Source organism: Hoplias malabaricus, chromosome 16 (genome assembly GCF_029633855.1).
Source record: "Hoplias malabaricus isolate fHopMal1 chromosome 16, fHopMal1.hap1, whole genome shotgun sequence".
Classification (NCBI taxonomy): domain Eukaryota; kingdom Metazoa; phylum Chordata; class Actinopteri; order Characiformes; family Erythrinidae; genus Hoplias; species Hoplias malabaricus.
Window position 1 is genome coordinate 7,948,702 of NC_089815.1, and position 21,452 is coordinate 7,970,153.

Sequence of the window (21,452 nt, forward strand, 5' to 3'; positions counted from 1 at the left end):
TGTTTTGCAATTGGAAACATTAGTGTCTCTATTGAGCTTACTATCTGTGTTTCTGCTTTTAGCTCGATGTGATCATCGCTGACCTGGACGGAGGGACGATAAAAATTCCAGAGTGTATTCACCTGTCTCAGCTACCTGAACCTCTGTTACACAATACTCAGACCATTCTGTCTGTGGTAAGTACCTTTTTTGACCAGGGCTGCCCGAGGGTGGAGTGTGAGGACTTGTTATTTGGCCAGTAAGAAAAATTCCCTTATGAATCATTGATATTTTAATGTATAAGTGTTATTTTAAATAAAAAAAAACAATAAGTGCTTTGTTATATCTTGTTAAAAACTTGTTCCAAAGCTTGTTTATACCCATGTTATTTTGTGCCCCACCACAAATGCCTCCCCTAAGTCTCTAAAGATTTTGTGAACTACACTTGCACTCAAAAAGCCAATGTGGCTCACTGCAGGACCACTACATTTTACCTTCATTGAAATGCCATAAATTAGATTCTATTGAGTCATTAAATTATATGGCTATTGTCTCATCTTGGCACGATGTGAACAGTAAATGACTTACAGCAATGATTTGCCAGAAAAAATAACTAGTTTTTCAGTGGAAGCAATCAGCTCTTCATACAGTAATTGACCAGGATATTTCTTCACATTAAAAGCCTTTATGTTCCAGGTTTTGCACCCAGATCTGGAGATCGCTGATAATGCCTTCCCTCCTCCACGCTCTGCACCGTCCAACCTCAAACTGCTGGTAAGGGCTACAGGAATAAACCACGTCTGCCCAGCTGACCTCTCTGTGTGTTTTTCCCATAACTGTCTCAGGGCAGTCAGCAGAAACTGCAAGATGAGCAGCTGGAGTGATACGGCTCATGCGAGAGACATCTCGTATCTGCCCCCCAGGGGGGAGTTCTGCCTCCCTCATGTACAACTCTATTTCAGAACGTGGAATGTTCGCTCACGTCAGTTCGAAACATTATCTGATGCTGCATGCCGTCTTTAATTTAAAAAATTTTGTTTCATCTGTCCATCTTTCTCTCACTTGCTCACCTTTTCTCAATCTGTGACTCACTCTCTGTCTCATAATCTGTCTCTCAACTCATTCACTCTTACTGTCACTCAGTCACTTCAGCTTTCACTCGCTCAGTCTGTCTCAGTCTGTCAATTTCACACGTTCACCCTCTCGCACTGTCTCTTAATCTCTCGCTCACTCACTCACTCACTTAATCATTGTGTCTCTCTCTCTTTCTCTCTCTCTCTCTGTTTTGCCAGGATAAAGAGGTGAGAGCAGTCTTCCTGCGCTTGTTTGCACAACTGTTCCAGGGCTACAGGTCCTGTCTGCAGCTCATTCGCATCCACTCTGAACCTGTGATTCACTTTCACAAGGTGAGAGACGGCACGACAAGCCGGAAAAGCGTAACATTAACCCTCTGTCTGTACAAAAGGGGTCAAGGGGCCAGGGTTGACCCCAGGGGAATGATTACTGTAACCATCCCTGTCCTCTTTAAACCGGTCTAGACTTGTGTTTTCTGGTTCATTTGTTAACAGACCAATGCCATTCACATGTGCAATGTTGCAGAAAGGTCACCTTAATATGTTTTTTTTTTTTTTTTTTTTTATTATTATTATATATTTTTTTGATTGAAAGAAATCACTTCACAAAGTATAACATCACTTTTTCAGTACATAGTGTGTTCATCTAAGCTTTTCTTTCTCCCCTCCTCTGGAAGATTATATTCAGTTTGAGAAAGAATTCTTCAAGGATAATTTATAAAGTTTGATTTTGGTTTAGGCTTTGGTTGCATCTAAATAGCATGTGTCTTTTACAAAATAGTCCTCATGGTGCGTGTTGGTCTGATGCAGCCTCAGTAAATAATGCCACTCTTGTCAAAGTTACATTAAAATTTGAATCTAATACAGAGTTCTGTTTGTCACATATGAAGTCATACGTTGTGTATTTACCAACATCTCATTCGCAGAACAAAGTGTTAGATGTGTCTTAAATGAATAGGTTTTTTGATCCTACTTCTAAACCAAAGCTGCTTGCCCTTTTACAAATACCTGGCTTTTCATAAACCAAGTGGTTTGGGAGTATGGCCAGAGTATGAGGAGGGGATAATCTTGTTGAACCAGGAGATAAGCAAGGAGCTGTGCTTTACTTCAGGAGCCATTCTCTTTGAAGTGCTTGGCTGAAAGTGTAAGCTATTGTGCTGATGATATCTTCTTGTTTGTTTAAAACTGCTCTGTCGTTGCACAGTGGCCTTGCGATAAGCCACATGCAAAGAATCAAAATTATATTTGTGTGTGGGTATGTGCTTATGTGTTGTTATTACCTCCCCCCCACCCCCATTGTTTTTGTTTGTGTGGGAGGCTGTTTCCACAGCAACCTTTCCGCACATCCTTCTTAAAGCACCCCACATGGGTCAGATTATGGCTGAGGAATGCAGCACGTCTCCCCAATAACTTGCAGCATCTCTCGTGTGCCAGCTCTGCTCAGAGGCCCAGCATTTCCCCTCTCTTCTATCTCCTTCCCCTCTCACTATGATCCTCTTAGCTGCAGTCATTCGTTTACACTAGACAGTCAGGTTATCGGTTTTATCCACATAAACATCGGCTGATTTAAGATGACAGTCATGTTGTTTATTCTGTGATAGTCTCGTTTAGATAAGTCATTCTGTATCACTTACCTCACGTGGTGCATGTGGACTTTTAGCATTAGGCCCTACATTTACAGCAGCTTTTACTGGAGACTGTGTACAAGTGTGACTCATTGATTAATCCAGTCATGCCCTTTGACGTCTTTGTTTAATTTTGCAGGCTGCCTTCTTGGGCCAGCGTGGCCTGATTGAGAACGACTTTTTGCCCAAGGTCCTGGACGGAATGGCCTTTGCCGGCTTTGTGTCTGAGAGAGGGCCTCCTTACAGAGCCTGCGATCTTTTTGACGAGGTGCTGTACACTATTATTTGTCACCTGTGTAACAGTGACAATCATATGAGCACCATTCTAGTGCAATTTTCAATGTGTGACTAATCTTTGCTTAGCATAATTCCAGTGTTTGTCCTGAGTCATTAGCAATGTTAAGAAGATTCCTGTAAGTTCCTCATGCAGGATTTGAAATACTGATTAATACTAATTCGGTTACACTTTATTGTTCCCAGGCAGGAAATTTAGGTGTTAACAGCAGCATAGGCATTACCAGTAACTGTGCTCTTTAAAGTGTGTGTATGTATGTATGTGTGTGTGTATGTATGTGTGTGTGTGTGTGTGTGTGTATGTATGTATGTGTGTGTGTGTGTGTGTGAATAATGACTCTGTTTGTGCTATCATCTCTGTAGCTGGTGGCCTTCGATGTGGAGCGTTTTAAGGAGGAAGAAGAGAACACAATCAAGTTGCAGAAGCACATGAAGGAGCTCTCTGAGCAGCTTTATCGAAATGTGAGCCCTCTCAGACTCCCCTTCTGAATCAGTGCTGGTCCGGCTGTGATACGGCCCACCCTCTCTGTCTCTGTATCTTTTTGAAAAATGTGCCTGCTCCACATCCATGATTCCGCTCTACTCTGTCCATCTGGCTGTCCTTTCCAACACATCTCTGTCAGAATTGTTTTTCTCTTCTGTGCTCTATTTGCGTTACATTAAGTACTGCAGTTCTGCCAAATATTTGACCATTGACACTCACGAAATGGACATTTCAGTTAGTGCTAAGATCTTGTTTATTGAAACCTTAAGCATCTGCGGAGTAGCTCAGTCCAAGACAAGTGGGTAGTACACGCTCAATGAAGTAATGTTTCAGCTCTTTTTTTTTTTTTTAATTAAATAAATATGAACTTATTTCAGCCAGTGGTGAAAGTCTAGGTAGTAGAGTTTAATCAGTTATTAATTGGAATGTTATTGTTTGTTTGAAATTGAATCCCTCGTGTATAAACCTAAATCAGGACAAAGTGATTGAGACCACATGAAATTTCTATCCCACAGAGCAATAATTCTTAAAAATATGTTAAACAAATAGTATTGTCATGTAATTGACCTGTTTGTGATTACATTCCCAATCAGAAACTGTGTAGTGCACTATATGTGTAATATGAAGCGTTTTATATTCTGTTATATGCTGTACGACCCAATCTAAGATTTAGAGCAGGGTTTAGGTTTAAAAGCTATAGTTTTATAACCTGTATGCTATAGAGGGAGAAGGGAATACAGAGTGATTTGAAATTCAGTCTCTAGCTGGATTCATTTGATTCTCATTATTATAGTTAAGTTTCAATAAATGGTGCCCTATGCAAATAATACGGATATGATTCTCCAGAAAATTGAAAAAAAAGGGCTCACTCTGACATTACCAGGATGTGGTACTAGGGGGCTGTCAGGATAACTTCCAGGTAATGTCCACAACCTATGATTTGGGTTTTCGCATAAGCATGCATGTGGCTGAAATGAAGGTTTTCTTCAGATTGTTGAGTCGAATCTGCTCAGTGTTTAACTGTAATCTACAATCTGAATTATTAATGTAAATATTTTCTAACATGGCTCTAGGAGAATCCCAACCCTCATATGGCCTTCCAAAAAGTGCCTCGGCCCAGCGAGGGCTCTCACCTACGGGTGCATCTGGTGCCCTTTTCATTGCTGGATGAGGACAAGGTGGAAGAGCTCATGCTGGAGGGCCAGGCCAAGCAGAACCACACCAACATCAGCGCCCGGCAAGAAAGGAAGTGTGTGGTACCCGCAGGCCCTCCTGTGGGTGAGTTCTGCTTTGTACAGTTGATAGAGTGACTTACCCCATAAAAAAGCTTACAACATTTGTTGCAGTGTTTGTTACCATTGATGTTAATGTGTCAGAAAGCTTAGCAAGGCTGTGATTATGTATTGTATTAATTAATTCAGAATTCATTTTATTCTGCAGTTTTACACTCTCAGAAAAACTTACTGTATAGATACATTATGGTTCACAAAAGTTGCCCTTGTCCAACAAAAGCATTTATCTCCAAAATAGTAACTTTTTGGGGAAGAAGAATCTTTTATAACTTCCTATTGCACATAGTAATTTATTCCAAATAATTTTGGAGCATTTCTATTGCCTCACTCATCATTTTTACACAATTTGTAAATTTGATAGCTGCTTTGTTCAAGTGACAGCAAAATGTACCACTGCAGTTTTTCTGAGCACGTGTATTGTCTTCAGCGTATAGAAACTATATTCTCAATATTTTTGGTGGAACCTGTTAGCCTATAGTCCTAGCTGATGGAACACTACAGAAAAACTTAAAACCTAAGACACTTATTTAATGGACAATGTGTTTTGTGTTTCTGTAAATGTCAGTGTCCATCACGGGGAAGGTCAGCTCAGTGTTTAACAGCGCCCGCCGACTGGAAGTGGTGCGGAGCTGCATCTGCTTCATCTTCGAAAACAAGACACTGGAGACAGAGAAGGTGACTGTAGCAGGCATTCCATGAACACACAGCAGAACAGCTTTATGGCAATATGTGATTGTAACTCTCACATGTATGCACACATCTGGAGCAGGAGATTAGTGAGTATTAATGATGGCATTCTTAGAATGGATATCTCCATCAGGCCTCCAGCTGGGAGTTGTACACATGCAGGAGACCAAGAGGGAACGGGGTGAACAAACAGTCACACATACTCCGCTTATCTTCCTCCCCTTATCGCAAACAGAAATATTATTCTAACTTTAACTAGCACTGTTGTTTGCCTAAGCCATTCATATTTTCCTAAGCTAAATAACTTCACTAATGACATATGAAAAGCTGAACCACAAACGTTACCTAGATCTCAGCCATGTCTTTTCTGATAGATCCTCCTTCTGTTGGCTGAGGGATGATAGCCAGTTGCTTTGTGCACCCACGGGTTTCATTTGCAAGTTATATAATGCAAGTCTGTGTTCCTTTGTGACTGCAAAAATGCGGAACTCCTTGCTGACAGCTGCATTAAGCCAGGAAAGCTGTCACAGCCATCTCCATACTACACATATGAAAATGAGTGCAGTGTGATAGTAGAGCAGCCACAGCATCATATACCCATGTGAAAATCAAAGCTGAGTGGGAGTAGAGCAGCCAATAGTTCCAGTCTTTCACTATAGTGAGTGGATTCTGGCCCATAGGACTACTTCAAATTTTAAAGCACAAATATAACAAAGTCTGTTTGTTGGGAATGCTAATTAGGGGTGGGCGATATGGCCCTAAAATAATATCATGATATTTCAGGGTATTTTGGCGATATGACAAAAAACAATGAAAAATACATCTGATATAAACTTACCACCTCCACACGACTGAAGTGCCACACGCCCCAGAGCCCCTTTACACCATATTTCACTGTACCTAAATGACTCATGTAAAAAAGTATGCTATATTATGGGGGAATGCATTATGCCATTACGTAAAAAAGTAAAAAAAAAAAAAAGTTATTGTTTTAAAAATGATGACAATAATATTGCAAATTATATAATATGGCACAGCTCTAATGCTAATGTTATATGCAAGTTATATCATGGTTATATAGATACAGTTAGTATGCAAACATGCCCAAAAAATAAAATAATAATAAGGACATTATGACTAAAATGAGGACAAATCAACCATCAGCCATAATTATTTCGGTGTGTTTTGACTTGTATTGAATTAAAAGAAAACAGTATGATAAATGTAGAGGAAAATCTTTTCAGTTTTACAGTTGGTCAGATTTTGCACACTTTCCGCGAGTGTGTGTGTGTGTGCATGGATGTGTTGAATGTGAAATTATATTGTGTGCTGTACAAAAATAAAATGGTTTTACATAACACTCAGCATTATTAGTAATGATGACATTCCAGGAAATCTTCAGAAATCACTATAAAACCTCATCCCCATAAATGTTATTAATGGCATCCACAACACAGCAACTTGTGTGGTCCAAGAAAAAGCTTTAGAGATGAAGGTCTTAGTGATCAACATTTATGCAGTCATGGAAACCCATGGCTGATGTTGTTCTACTGATTGAAGTGTGAATGTCTTGTGCACAGGCTCTTCCAGCAGCCCTGCGAGCCCTGAAGGGCAGGGCGGCCAGGCAGTGTCTGACCGAAGAACTCAGTCTTCATGTGCAACAGAACCGGGCCATTCTGGACCACCAGCAATTTGACCACATAGTACGCATGATGAACTGCGCTCTTCAGGTACGGTGTTAACTTATTGACACATGTAGTGTTTCAATGAATGACAGAAGATTGTTTTCTCAACTGTTTATACAAGATATAGTCAAATATTTTAATATCATTAATTTGTTTGTTTAAAATCTTCTGTGATGCCACTGCCATCTTAAGATGGTGGTCCACCTTTGGCCTCTGCCTCTTGTTGAGCATTACAATTTGATTAAAATTAAAGTACAGTGTACATGTATAGTTTCTGAATAGTGTGTGTATTCATAATAATCTGATTGGTCTGGTTTACTTAACAACACAAAGCTAGATTCTGCTCCTGAATTTGGTAGTTTTGGGTCAGATTCACAAATTAAGAGGTAATCCATGTAGTGTAGATGGACCTCCTAGTGATTTATTTGGGGTCTAAAGCAGGTTTTGATTTAGTGCATGAGTCTATGGCAAACTAGAAATTACAGAGTGAACACCTGCTGGGGTTATGTTTGACAGATACATCCACAAGGGTAGATTAGCCTCACTTAGACTACCCACAATAATATTGAGCCATTGCTCTGGAAACCAGCACTGGGATTTACATAAGTTGTTCTGGTGACTCAACTGAAACACATGACCACATGGAGAAGAGCGATTTTTACTAATTACAGCACTTAGCTTAAATTTGGATTTCTCTTGTGCTCTTGTAATTTACAGGACCTTTTAAAGAACAAACTTACCATCGATCACCAAAAATGTTCTGCTTTTTTGGGTGTGCTCTGCTCTTTTCTCCAAACTGTCAAAGTGATCGGCGAGTTATTGAATGTCTCACTGTTGCGTGCCTCTAAAAACTGTCATGGTGCCATCCATCACAGAGCATAACAAGGCCCTGATGGTAGTCCTTTATTTTTACAGATTTACGTCTCGAAGGATTTTAACAGCGCTGTGCTGTTTTTCTCAGTGAATGACTTTTATTGAGTCACTTAGAGTTCCTGACATATTTTGGTGCACCAGGCCGGTGGGGCTATTAGTCCAAACATCTGCAGCCTAGTGGATTTAAGCAGAACACTGCAGGTCACTGAATGTGGGCGTTGTAAAAGCAGCTGTGGGCATCGCAGTTTGAGTGTTTTGAGTGTTCTCTGCTTGTGTATATGAAGCAAGGTCAAGTATGTGCTTTTTTTTCTCTCTTCTTATTCCCTCCCCACCCTAGGCAAAAATTAGGACGGGTTTTATGCCACTTGTTATATGTCTGACCCCCAGTCAAACCAATAATTCAGTTCTCCAGATGACAAATATCTGCATTCAACTGCAGTTATACACTTATCACCTGGAAAAGAAAGTGTGGATTCATTTCAGATTGCAATTCAAATATTTGATCAGTCATTTGTTCAAGATATTTTTGGAATTCTGGAAATTTCTAAGCAATGAGTAATGTGCACCAGTTAACTGTGTTGTTGTTGGATGTTGGCCAAAGATGTGTGGGGGTTGCATTTTCTATTACATTGAGTAATAAGATCCATATGGGTTTCAGACTTTTTAGGAATAAATGAATATTCAGAAAGGATACAACATTTTGTGCAGTGGGAAATCCATACTTCCTGTAAAAGTATACCATTAGCTCAGTTAAAGATCAGTTAATCAACATGTCATTGTTAATGATCATCAAGTCACATATAATTGAGAACTTGGCAATCTAGCCGACGCCACATTTCAAAAAACAGAGTGCACATGCCTTCGCATATTGGTTAAATTAAAAAGCGAAGCTAAAGACTGTTATTAACTTGTTGTCACACAAATAGTATCATCACACACAGCTGTGTTTCACACAGAGGTATGCATACTTCATGAATTCAAACAGAAACAGGCCCTAGGTAATTGCCTGAAGTGTGCATTTTCAAAAGGCTGCATTTTGCCTGTCCACAAGAAAACATTTGTGACCTGGGGGAGCAAAACAAAAAAAGAAAACCAGTTTGTTCTTGTGGACGAGGTCAAATATTAATTTCCAAAGACCTGAGAAGAGATCTGCTCACATTTGAAGAGGACAGGCTTTGTGTGGACATATGGAGACAGTGTATGCTACTTGAGGTCAAACAGATTTTGGCCCCAGCATCTACAATACATCATGGAACATGTTTGAAGGGTTAGATGAAGACAATGTACTGTAAAAAAAGAGCTGCAGGTCTCTTTCTTCCAGCCAGGTCACATCTGGAACAGTCCGGGTCCTTCTGTCTTTTGTCAAGAGCAACTTTCCAAGCAGCATGTGGAGACCACTTAATGGAAAACACCTGAATGATATTGCCCCATTAAGCTGGTGTTGGAGACGTGTTGAATGCAGTGACAGTAAAGACTCATCTATGGGAGGCCAGCAAGTTCATGAGTCCCTCTTTCTTCAGGCATCTCACATGGTCATTTTTAGATCTGAAAAGCAAAGCCGTAGGGCTCTGGGAGACGTCAGTTGGGTTCGGCTGACCTTGTTCCAAATTATACGACTTCATTTCCCCCGTTGGGAGCTGTGTACTGTTGGAGGACAGTGCTGGCGTCCACGCTAATGCTTAGCTTAGCACACAGCGAGAGATTCCACTGAGGTTCCCGACAAGCACCCTGACCTCAGGAATGTCTTCCTCAATGGATGTAGCAGAGACCCCGTTACTGTCATACTTGTCTAAAACAGTGACATTTTAGTTTTTATGGTTGTGTGCTCATAAATCTTCTTGCGTCAACCGTGTTTAATAGACTCATGTGACTAATGTTTAAATTTGGAGAACTCTTCCAGATTTGCACTAAAATATAGGCACCTGTAAGAGAAAAGTGTATAATCTTGGAACATTATATCCTAGATAGAAATGTTTTTCAGAGACTGGACACATTAATCTTCTCGGCAGGTTTGCGTAATTTTCAAAGGAATGGCTCTGTTTAGTTATACAGTAAATAATATATTCAAATATGCAGCCTAGATATCCATTAGAACATGATCTGTCTGTCCAAAGAGACCAGAAAAAAAAGCATGGCAAGAATTTTCTAATTATTTTGCCTCAATCTTCTAGATAATATTGTGCTGTTGTTATCACTGCTGTGTTTTACTAAGTCAGCAGCCGTTGTAAAAGATCCTCACATTTTCCAGATACTTGGTCATGATTTCGGCACGGGTGAGGAGCCGGGTGTCGCTGTAATGTCTCGGATGAACTGTAAAAGAAACAAAAATAGATGATAGCCTGGCTGCCTCACTAAATGCTTTCATATTCCTTTCTCTGTGCTCTCTTCGCCTTGCTTCATCAAGGGAAAGGCCAACACAAAAAGTGCTGAGATATGACCATCAGCGCCGGTGCCAGTACTTGTTTACATACAGCCAAGTCATGACCCTGATAACGAGGAACACCACACTCATAGATGCGTTAAAATACACAAGCCCTTGGAAAAAAGATCTGCTCCTTGTCTTTGGCCCATCAGCACCCTGTCTCGAGAGTGTGATCTGTGCTGTTTGCACTGCTGAGCTGTTCCATGCTCTAATGTTGTAAAATGTCTCATTAGGGAGAAAACGGGATGGACTGTTTCTCCTATCTGAAAAATGCAACTCATTCCTGCACGTTTTCTTTTTGAGGTCAAGACGTTATGGGAGACATATGTCTATTAAACACTGGTGTGATTTAGAAGGAAGTTTGTTTTTGGGTGACAAATTTGTGCATACCATTTGTCTGTCATCATGCTGACTTTGACTTAACATATGTTTCCCAGGGATCTGCGAACTGTACATTGTTTCTGCCTGAACATTGGAGCAAAGGTGAAATGATACTCGCCACACGGGAGGAAATGTTTTTTTTTTTCCCCCCATTTACTGTCTTATATACTTCTATAAATCCTATGACCACATCCTGGTGGATGAGACATACCCTACACGTGCACTGAATCAGATAAAGATTTATGAAAAGGCATGTGTAAAGCTGTAAATCGTGTTAGACACTTCTCAGGAACTCCACAGCTTGTTTGAGGGACATTAATCATAAGACAGACAAGCTAGAATTTGACAAATACAAGGAGATTGATATGAATCCTTTAAAAATGTAAAAAAAAAAGTTTAAACCTACTAAACAAAGCACTAGGTGATCATAAATAGTGATAAAAATGCAAAATCTTGGGAAATTCCTCTGGAATTGTTTGTCTGTTAACATTTCCAGGGCTCCCTTTGTAGCACATGGCTCCTTAGATCCTTGTCGGCTGTTCCAGCAGTTTTTAGGACATGCTGAAGTTGTCTGCGCCAAGTGGCCGGAGCCTGCTAATGACCTCAGTGTTCTTCGGGGACTGTATAATTTTTCTTGATTAATTGTAATGACTAAATGTTTGTGACATCCATTCCTGCATTTCTAAATTTGCATGGGTCATCTGTTTGCTCACTCTCCATTTGGAAAGGTTGGTTTGATTAGCTTTAATGAGCGTTGTATTTCAAATAGACCTCAATATTTCGTTGATATTGATTACTTGATGATTCGTATCATTTAAGTCTGCAGGTATTTGCGTAGGGGGCAGCAGGACGTCTCTAGCACCCGCAACGTCGATTAGATGAAATCCATCTGGTGGTACTTCTTTTTCCTAGGGGAGAGCCAGTTTGCACAACTTCTTTGAAAAACAAGGAGGTATTAACAAAACACATTTTGTTGTGCATTCCTGTAGTGCTTTATTTTTTGTGTGTAACATGGCCACTACTAAGAAACAAAGGAAAAGCCTCCTGGTTCATTTTTGAGGACAACACCAGGGTTAATGAGCATGCACTGGTTATCTGTCCAGGCCATGGACCAGAAGTCTTATCAATCGCAGGCTTACAGCCTCATGACAAACACATTAACAAGCCTAATTGCAATATTTACATAATGTTGTTTTGGATTGTTCAGATGTGTGTGGGCACTAGTTCCAGCTGTGGCTCACTCTGAGGCTGCATGTTACGCAAGGCAAGCAGAGCCCTGCTGGGGAAAAGGCATCCTGGCATCCTGGCCATTTCCTGCACAGTGGGATGATGCTCTGTTCTTCTCTATTACTAAGGGGCCTTGGGACATGTGGAGTCTAGCTGGACACAATGTGATTTCGTAAAGGCGCCCTGAAATGGTTACAACCCTTCTATAAATCCACCACATAATTTCTGTGGTCTATATAAGACAAACAGGCAAAGCAAGTGATATAGCAGTACATTAGCTTTATAGATAATTGGATAATGCAACTGGTTTTCTCTAAGTATAGTATTTTTTGTTATTTTCTTTTTTTAATGATTCAAAACACCTCACTGAACTGGTTTGTAACTCATTAACTTGCATTTATCCATTCATTCGCTGATAGGAATTGCACCACAACATTTTTGTCACGTACTCAATCACAATTAGGGACAGCTCCACCAGAGGGTGCTGTTGTGTTTTGCATCAGTGACACTTGGTGTTTTTGTTACAATCTGGATCTATAGAGCTGTTGACTGTATAAACAATTCACATCTACATGTTTAGCCATGCTAATTTTCAATACATCCATGGGTTAACAACAGGTTTGTTACCCTCTGTGCTGATGATGTGTGCATCTTCACTTTCCACTCTGAGGTCTGCCTTTGAAGGCAGGGTATTTATATATAAAAACAAATAAAAAATTAAAACATTGTTGTTTCCAGCCAAAATTTTTATTGGTTATCTCTAGATACTTTTGTTATTAAATCTGCCCATTTGTGACAACTTGTTTACGCTCTGGCTAGAGGTTAACAGGCAAAGCTACAACACACACTAGTGCATCAAACTGCATAAAACCAAACTATTTTAATGTTCCTATGACAAACATACGGTTACTTATGGGTGATTATAAGCCCCCAGACATGGGCTGTGCTCATCTGTGATAAGCACTACAAGCTGATTCCACATCCATTGCCTGTTTTTCTGTTTTTGATTTTCTGCTGCATATTGCGACTCTGGGAGAGAAGTCACAATGATTTCAGATCGTCTTCTTAGAAATTTCATGTGGCCTCTGGTATGCTGGACTTGCATAACATTCACTTAAACTGCTAAGCTGGGAATTTGTGGTGTGCATCATTCCCATGGAGAGCTCAGGATGTCATCCCAGTGGAACAGGTAAACATCAGGCGGCAGCATCAGTGCTGGCCTTTCACACGCTCGTAATTGCTCTACCAACTATTGGCTGCTTGTTATTCAACTCTTTGCTGAACAAATACAGAGACATGGACACATTTCACAGAAAAGGCAGCTGGCTTGCTGCATGTATTCCAAATGCTTTTTTATGTTTTACTACACGCCTGACATTTTCAGTCATTAATCCTAGTAAACACAGTTTTCATCATTGCATCTACTGAGAACAACAGTGAGAGTAAATGCTTGTTTTTCCTCCAAAATTGTAGCGCTCTAATGTCTGTGCAATAGTCATAGAAAATGTTCTGATTGAAAACATACCTTTATCTGACTTAAAGGGACCGTCTGGTTGTGGGCAGTCTCTCTTCTTTCTGGTTGTTTACAGTCTGAAGCTAAGCTTCTTTTAAGGTGGAGCGATGTGTTTGAGGGGAAGAACAACTGTTGTTTGTTTGTGGATGAAGTTGAACTTGTTTGTAAGTTTTTATTCAGTGTTTGAAACTCATTTGTAACTATTGTTTAGATTTGTAATGCAGCTTTGGGTAATGAAGTTACCCGTCGTCCAAGTTTCAACCACATTTCAACCTTAAGTGATCCGAAACAGCAAAAATAAGTCAATATTAGCCATCTATGGAGCAGTCGTGAGCAAGGTCCTGATTTCGGTTCATGCTTTTCCACATTTGGAGTTCTCTCCATTGTCTAAAAATACTCCAGATGCATCTGCCATGAGCAGAAAAAAGAGCGAAATAGATTAGCATACCAGACTGAGCCATTGTCTATTCACTCATTTACAGACACTGGCGGTAGTAAACACCTCAGACTGGTTTCCAGCATGAAAACAGACAGGAGAGCTAGCAAATGGCGAGGAAACGCAATTTTCCAAATTTTATAAAAAGTGTATTTTGATTACAATCGTGAACTGTGCCTTTTAAGTTGAGTTGTATAGATATAACAAATTTGTAACTATTTGAAATAACATGAAACTTCAGGATATCAAAACTCTAACTGAATCTTAAAACAACAAATAGCTGGGTGTACTTGAAACAGAACACTGCTCAGGTTTGTTTGGTTAAATAACAGATGCCTGCGTTGACTGAGTGATGTGAGGACCATCACACCCAACCCAGAGGGAAAGTTAGGTTTTGTTGTTTTACACATAGATGGCTGAGGCATCAGCTGTTATCAGCCTAGGAATCTCCTGAAGTGCCAATCAAAACCCTTAAAATTGTAATACCACATTTTTTTAATGCCATTTTGAAATACAGCATTTAGTCATCACTGTATTGTAATAGAAGTTTGCATGTTGTTTATTATAGCCCTACTGTTTACCATGAATACTGTCCAAGTCAATGTTTCCTCAGTTCTACGTCACGTTTATGTCAGACCCTCATTTGGAGAATGCTGCAAACATCCTGATCCTTTTTTTGTGCTCAGCTTGTACCTCAAAAGAATCAGCGAAAGGAAGGATCATCATTTCCGGACTCTGTGTGAAGGTTCACAGTGTAAACGTGTGAAAGAGGAGTCAACTGTGTGAGAGAGAACCTAGTCCTGTCTGTCTCTCTCCTGCACTCTCTCGCGCTCATTGTATCTCGCTGTCTCCCTCTCTCTGTCACACACACACACACACACGTACACACTGACACTCCCGCAGGAGCACATACTGTATGTGGATAAAGAAGCCTGAGTCAGAGGCACATGGTTTTCCTTCTGCATTCCTTTGTGGCTGAGTAAACCACATACGTGCCGAAGGCCACCAAAGAAATTCAGTGGCATATTCAGCATTTCGGCTCCTACACATTAGACTTGATCCCTCAATAATATTTTCTACAAAATGTAACATACATGTGGGAATATAGCTGAAGTGTGGACACAATTTTTATCTCCAAAGTGATAACTTTGTGGGAAAATGCAATGTAATTGTTTAATAATAAACTATTACCTAAAAAAGCCCATCTAATAATATAATAAAAGATTATATTTTATAATCTTTTATTACAATATCAACAATTTATGGCGGGAAGGTGGACCAGCAGGTAGTGTCACAGTCACACAGCTCTAGGACCCTGGGGTTGTGGATTCCAAACCCGCTCCAGGTGACTGTTGTAGAGTTGGGTGTGTTCTCCCTGTGTCAGCATGGGTTTCCTCTGGGTGCTCTTTTCTCCTCCTTCGGTCCAGAAACACACATTGGTAGGTAGATTGGTGACTCAGAAGTCTCCATAGGTGTGAATATATGAGTGTGTGTCACCCTGTGAAAGACTGGCGCCCCCTCCAAGTTGTATTCCTGCCTTGCGCCCTGTAACTCCTGCTAGTCTCAGATCCACTGCGACCCTGAATTGGACAAGTGCTTAGAGACAATGAATAAATGAAGGAATATCAACGATGTTTTAATTTCACCCCCTGCCTCTAGTGGAAGTAACAGTAACTACATTTACATTCAATAGGATTGTGATTGTCACTGAGTGTCATTGCCTTGCGCCTAGTGATTCCAGCTAGTCTCTGCTCCACAACCTTGGACAGGATAAGCAGTTATAGACAATGACTGAATGAAGTGTGTGTGTGTGGGCACGCTGAACATGTAGGTCAGTTTACTTATGGACGCCATCCTAAATCTCTGCAGACATTCCTCCACCGTTATGTAACTGTTTGTAGGGAACAGAAAAAAAATATTTGTTTTTGTCACTGTTTCTTATTTTATTTATATATGAATAAACTGTTATTCTATTCTAGCCATGAACTCTTTCAACCTTATTTTTTGTTTAAAGAATGCTGGTAAGCAAAACCGTATGTTATACAGTGGTTACCAAAGACACTTTAGGGGGACTAAAGGAAAAAGAAAATGTGATGCAGGTCTATGGGGGGCATGCTTTCATGTTCTGCACAGGAACTTCTGTTTTGCATTTGCTCCTCTCCATACATTCCAATCTTTCCTTCCTCTTTTTTGTGAGAGAAGAGGGTTGCTGGGGGCAGTAGCTGTGAAAAAGCATTCCACAGGACACAGGAATATATAAATACAAATGCTTTCCTCCAAAACAACTTGTGGTCTTTTTATAATGACCAAAATCATTGTTTGTTGCCAAAAATATAATTGTTGGCTTAGTTGTAAGGACCTGTCTATTTCCTCCATGAATCTTGAACTTGGAATGGACTGCTGACTTTTTGTAAAGATTTTAAGTGTCATTTAACTGAGGAAAATTATTCTATTAAAAAAAATTATTAAATACATAACAGTAATATCGACATCCCTTACAAAATATTATAAATAAAATTAACTTGATATAACTTCCCTCACAAATTGTTCATATTGCAAACACACCTTCCTCAGTGTTTTGTGAACAGAAGCTGACACAGGTTAAATTTCAATAATTATACAGAAATTCTACAGCAAAAACATACTGACTCATAAATCAGTGACAATGAAAAGTGTCATACATGGAAATTGTCAGTGAGACATTTCAAACTCCATGAAGACAGTTTACAGAGGATGCTGAAGTTTAAGGAGCAGAACAGTGTCTGTGTCCCAGCTGAACAACAAAGTGTCATTGGCTCATCAAAGCCTCTCTTGCTCATGCAGTTGGACGCAGGAATGTAGTGGTTAAGGGTTAAATGTACTTTTTATATTTTATTTAGTTTATAATATCTTATTTAAAAGAATAATTACAAAAAAAAAATAATAATGAAATAAAAGAAAGACAAGTAGAAAACACTCATCCTTCTGGACTCCTCCAGTTGTAGTAAGCCATTTCACATTCATGTGGTTTGGGGAAGTCGCTTTTGTAAGGAGGGCTGAGGCAGGGAGGTGGGATCATTTGGTTGTTTGATTGGTGGGTATTTCAAAAAATAAATAAACAAACAGTGTGCATTTGCATTTTTCAAATCTAATTGCCGTATGCTGTTGAATACGGCGCTGCAGAAGGATAATGTTTTCACTCAAACAGTTTATATATTTCAACCCATGAACAGTTGTGATGAGTTAAGAAGTCTCCTAGAAATGCTAATCATTTAGTTATTTGAAAATTGAAACATTCTGTTAAATGACACTGGGACACTCAGCCAAGAGAAAGCATTATGTAAGTGTATTGGAAGCATATGGTAGGACAGTTACTGACCTAATACTAATGGGTCTTGCCAGGACACTGACATGTAACATTTGAGTCATTTGAAAGGGCTATGATCGCTTTAGAAACCAGGAATTCCAATTTTATATAACATAAAACAGATGTCCTTTTTTGTCTTCAGATTATTCCCTGACTATATGATTTTGTTTTTTTGTTATGGTTATATCTTCCATATTCCAGACATTTGCCATCGATACTTTCCTGTATTTCTCATCCCACCTTTTCCTCTTTGTCTGCTTGCAGGACTGCTCAAATTCTGAGGAGTACACAGTGGCTGCAGCCCTGTTGCCCTTGACAACAGCCTTTTATAGGGTGAGTATGAAGAGGTCAAACCTCTACAAAATTTGAGTTGTATTGCACTACTTATTGAGATGCCTCAGCGTGATGCCATGGCTTATTATAATACATTTTCAATTGAATAATGTGTTTGAAATTGCTCCTCAACCTGTGAGGAGGTCTTATATCATCAGTACCCACATGGTATGCAGTGCTGTTGGTTGCAAAGTGACATTAACGTCACGATGCATAGAATTCATAGATTCAGAATAGGTCCTGTTTATCTGTCTCTCTCCCTTTCTTTCTATTACTCTTTTTATCTGTCTGGAAGACAAGAGGATTCCTTTATGTCCAAGCATGTAGTGAACACTGTAGGTCATATCACACAGGAGGGAGATTGTAGGAGTTAAAAATGCCTTTCTGAGTCTGGGATTTGTCTGTGACAATGACCACACCAAGCCTGGAAAGAGCACCCCAGAGCCAGGAGCAGTTCAGCCCTCTAGCTGTTTATTAATGTTGAAAATAGGCAGCCTTTTGGGAAACAAGTCACTAAAATGTTTTAGTGTTTTTTGTTTTTCTCTCTCTCGCTCTCTCACCTGGCAGCATGCCCCTTGCATGGTAATTCTCATTGGAAGCAGGTAATCAGAATAGCTAGAGCTTGTGAAAAGAGCCTTCCTAAAACCATCTCCAAGGTTGAATCAACAGCAGGGCTTTGGCGTTGTTTCTCCAAAACCTCATGTCATTTTCAACTATCCTCTGGGGCATGGAGCACATCATCACAGGCCACCCAAACAGACGAGCAGGGTTAACACCCCCTTCCACTGAGGGCCAAATGGGGGTGGAACCACCGATGTCATGCAGAAAGCCTTCACCACACTGCATTTGGCATGAGGGAAGGCCTTGTTTCTCCCTAGGGCTCACTGTGGACAGGCATGCCCACAGCTTTCTTCTACAGAGCAGGCATTAGAGTCATAGGGAAAAGGCCCTCAGGACTTTCTCCATGTGGCACACCCTGGAGGAAGAGTGCCAGCGTGTCCACAGCACATGCTTCTGTTGGGGACACAGGGTATGACCGTTGGTGCGGCTGCTCTCTGTGGGAGAGTGGGGCACAGTACTCTTTTCACCTCAAAGGATGTCAGTTTTGATATATCAGTTTTTGAGTGTAGTGTTAACCAGGGACAAGCATCAGAAACATGTGTCGATTAGCTCATTTAAAAAATAGGGTAATAAGCTTTTATTTTTAATAAACAAACCCCCAAAGCGCTGCTTGGATTTGTGGTCTCATGCCTCTTGGTGACTGTGGTTGCACCACAAATTAAGCACAAATCGGGCATGCTTGTTGTCATAGGGATAGACACAACGGCAATCTGTTGCTCTCTCTCTCTTCGTGAGCGTGTGAACGCCGGCTGCCCTGGAGCGCATTCACATAATGACTCAGTGCATGCCTATGGGACTTGTGATGTAACTATTAAAGTCATAGGAGGTGATTCCTCTTCCTTATCCTGAAAACAGCACCTGCTCTATCCTACTCCTAACTCCCAGACTGTAAACAGATTTGCACATCTGCCCTGGGCCTGATATCAACTAACACAACAATCCATCCTTGCATGAAGCTGGGGATGTTTTGTCAAAGTGTGAGTTTCAATTCCAAAAAAATCAATTTTCCCTCTAACATTTTTTGATTTAATTTATTTGTACATGCTCCCCAGAACATTAAGTCCTCTGCTGAGACACACTAGCATCACAAACCTCAAACAGCTCCTCATTATACTAGAGAATGTGAACTTCTGAGACTCCCACTTAGCCACAAGCAACAAAGTACTGTCCTTTCCTTTTAGTCAGAATAAAGGCTCAGTCTTTGAGTGCTCCAGATCACAGCTCTAGGATTAAGAGCGTAAATCCCCTGATTCCAAATAACAAGAAATCTACGCTGATGAGACGTGCCTTTCAAGGCCCTATGTTTGTTGGACAGTTGATAGTTTGTACACACAGTTTCAGAACATCTTTTCCATGAATGTAGCTGTAGCACCTGCCATTCAGACTGTTGTGGAGAGCCAGGGAAGAAGTTCACTGACCAGCTGTGCATGCTTTTTTGGGTTTACAATTCATTAAGACATCTGAAAGCCATTGCTCAAATGTATTGAATTTCCTGTTATTCCTATTTCGTTTTACGTAAGACCAAACTTGATTAAAGCACTGCATAAAAAGGCTAGACGGCCAGCTTTATACAAAAAGAGGTGATACACATCACTAACACGGACTAGAAATGCATCTGGCAAGAGAGATTAATGAAATCTTGTGCACTTATCGAATGAATGGTGTTCTTGTGTGGTTTGCTGATGCAAATGGCCTTGTCTTATTATTTGGTAATCAATCATTTACTTCAATTGAAGCATTCACAAGAAAGCACCATGAAATACTGCACAGGAGTTTTACATGCGTTGCGTTCTCAAAATGTCCTCTCAGGATCTCTCTATCTCATATCATACATCTTCCCTCAGCTCTGTGTTTCACATTTTCTACACTCTCAGTTCCCAGATGTCTTGTTTTTAACCACACGGCATGTTCTTCTCCAAGCTGGCTTGGCAGTAAATGAAGGCACTGATGGCTTTATGTTGGTCTTCCCAATCTACCCCCCACCTCCCAACTCTAGTCATAGACATAGAGGAGGGCTCAGCCAGGAGGAGCCCATTAGTTAAGGATAAGTATGATAAGTTGATTTGAAAGCTTTTCCTCCTACAACTCCTTTCCTTGTGCAGCGGACAGTGGAATCTCCAATTCCAATCTGTAAACTGTCCAGCATTGTGCTCCTCCAAACCCAAGACCCCTAGTTGGCTCGCTCAGGATTGAACATAATTGAAATGACTGGCTTATCAATGGATGGAAGATTAACTATGGGTTCAAGGCAGGTCAGACAAAGACAACACTAAGCCTGTCCTCTCGAGGACCCGCTCACCTGGCTTGAACTTTATTAGCCTATAGGTTCCCAAACAGCAGACTGTTGATTGTTTGACACAGGGCTGCAACAACCCACTTTAAATAATCAGTATAATTTTTAATATTTAATGTTACTATCATTTTGTTTATTGTTTAAAAGTACGCTATGTAATATTTTAACCTTAAAGTTGTAGCTTCAAATCGTTGTGATGCTCTGCTGTAATGTAATATGGATAAAAGAGTTTTTGCCTTTGCTACTCTGTCATTGGCCCTTTTAAACATTTAAGACTTGCCATGAAAAGTTATGTTTAAGTATTTCCTTGTAAATTTAATTAGGTCCCTCCTGGCAGCTGAAGTTAAAGTAAGTGGAAAAAATGATGATGCTTATTATATTAAAGCTTTCTTTTTTGTTAAGGGTATGAACACAGATAATACACATTTTGAAAGATGAAGAAAAAGTAATCTTCCAATTTAAAATATGATGAAATAGAAACAAATGCATACATTTGTTCACTTCTGGGAATAGAATGCAGAAAGGAGCTAGTAAACAAGGCGGCAGTTGCTGACATGAGTGAACATAGGCCAGTTTTTGTAAAACCCATGGTTCCCTGCAAGTCCATCAAAAATGTTGTGATTTCCTGACAGTAAAAACTTTGCAGGATGTCTCTGGAATCTCCCAGGTTGTTATCGACTCAACAGATAGACTGTAACCTAGCAGCTAATTAGTGATGCACTGGTCCAGAAAAATAGGGCAAGTGCCAGCTCGCTGACTATAAACTTTTAAAAATACATGACCAAGCCTCACTTACATAACAAGTAACTATATGGTAAAATATTCCTCCTCCTAATCAAACTCTCCATTGCCACATTGACCTCACTGACTCGAGTCTAAAGGTTTTCA

General features: G+C 40.1%; 1 protein-coding gene across 5 annotated transcripts in view; it reads left to right on the forward strand.

Moving 5' to 3' along the window:
- Positions 1 to 21,452, forward strand: part of sbf2 (SET binding factor 2) — a 101,597-nt gene that overhangs the window by 52,111 nt on the left and 28,034 nt on the right. For 4 of the 5 annotated variants that reach the window (XM_066647163.1, XM_066647165.1, XM_066647164.1 and 1 more), the window contains exons 9-17: positions 63 to 176; positions 676 to 753; positions 1,272 to 1,385; positions 2,817 to 2,945; positions 3,335 to 3,433; positions 4,529 to 4,733; positions 5,313 to 5,422; positions 7,015 to 7,164; positions 17,582 to 17,650. In XM_066647163.1, the coding sequence (XP_066503260.1) occupies positions 63 to 176; positions 676 to 753; positions 1,272 to 1,385; positions 2,817 to 2,945; positions 3,335 to 3,433; positions 4,529 to 4,733; positions 5,313 to 5,422; positions 7,015 to 7,164; positions 17,582 to 17,650 (1,068 nt within the window). Of the gene's footprint in view, positions 1 to 62; positions 177 to 675; positions 754 to 886; positions 962 to 1,271; positions 1,386 to 2,816; positions 2,946 to 3,334; positions 3,434 to 4,528; positions 4,734 to 5,312; positions 5,423 to 7,014; positions 7,165 to 17,581; positions 17,651 to 21,452 lie in introns of those variants that run through there. The other variant, XM_066647167.1, reaches the window with a different exon arrangement.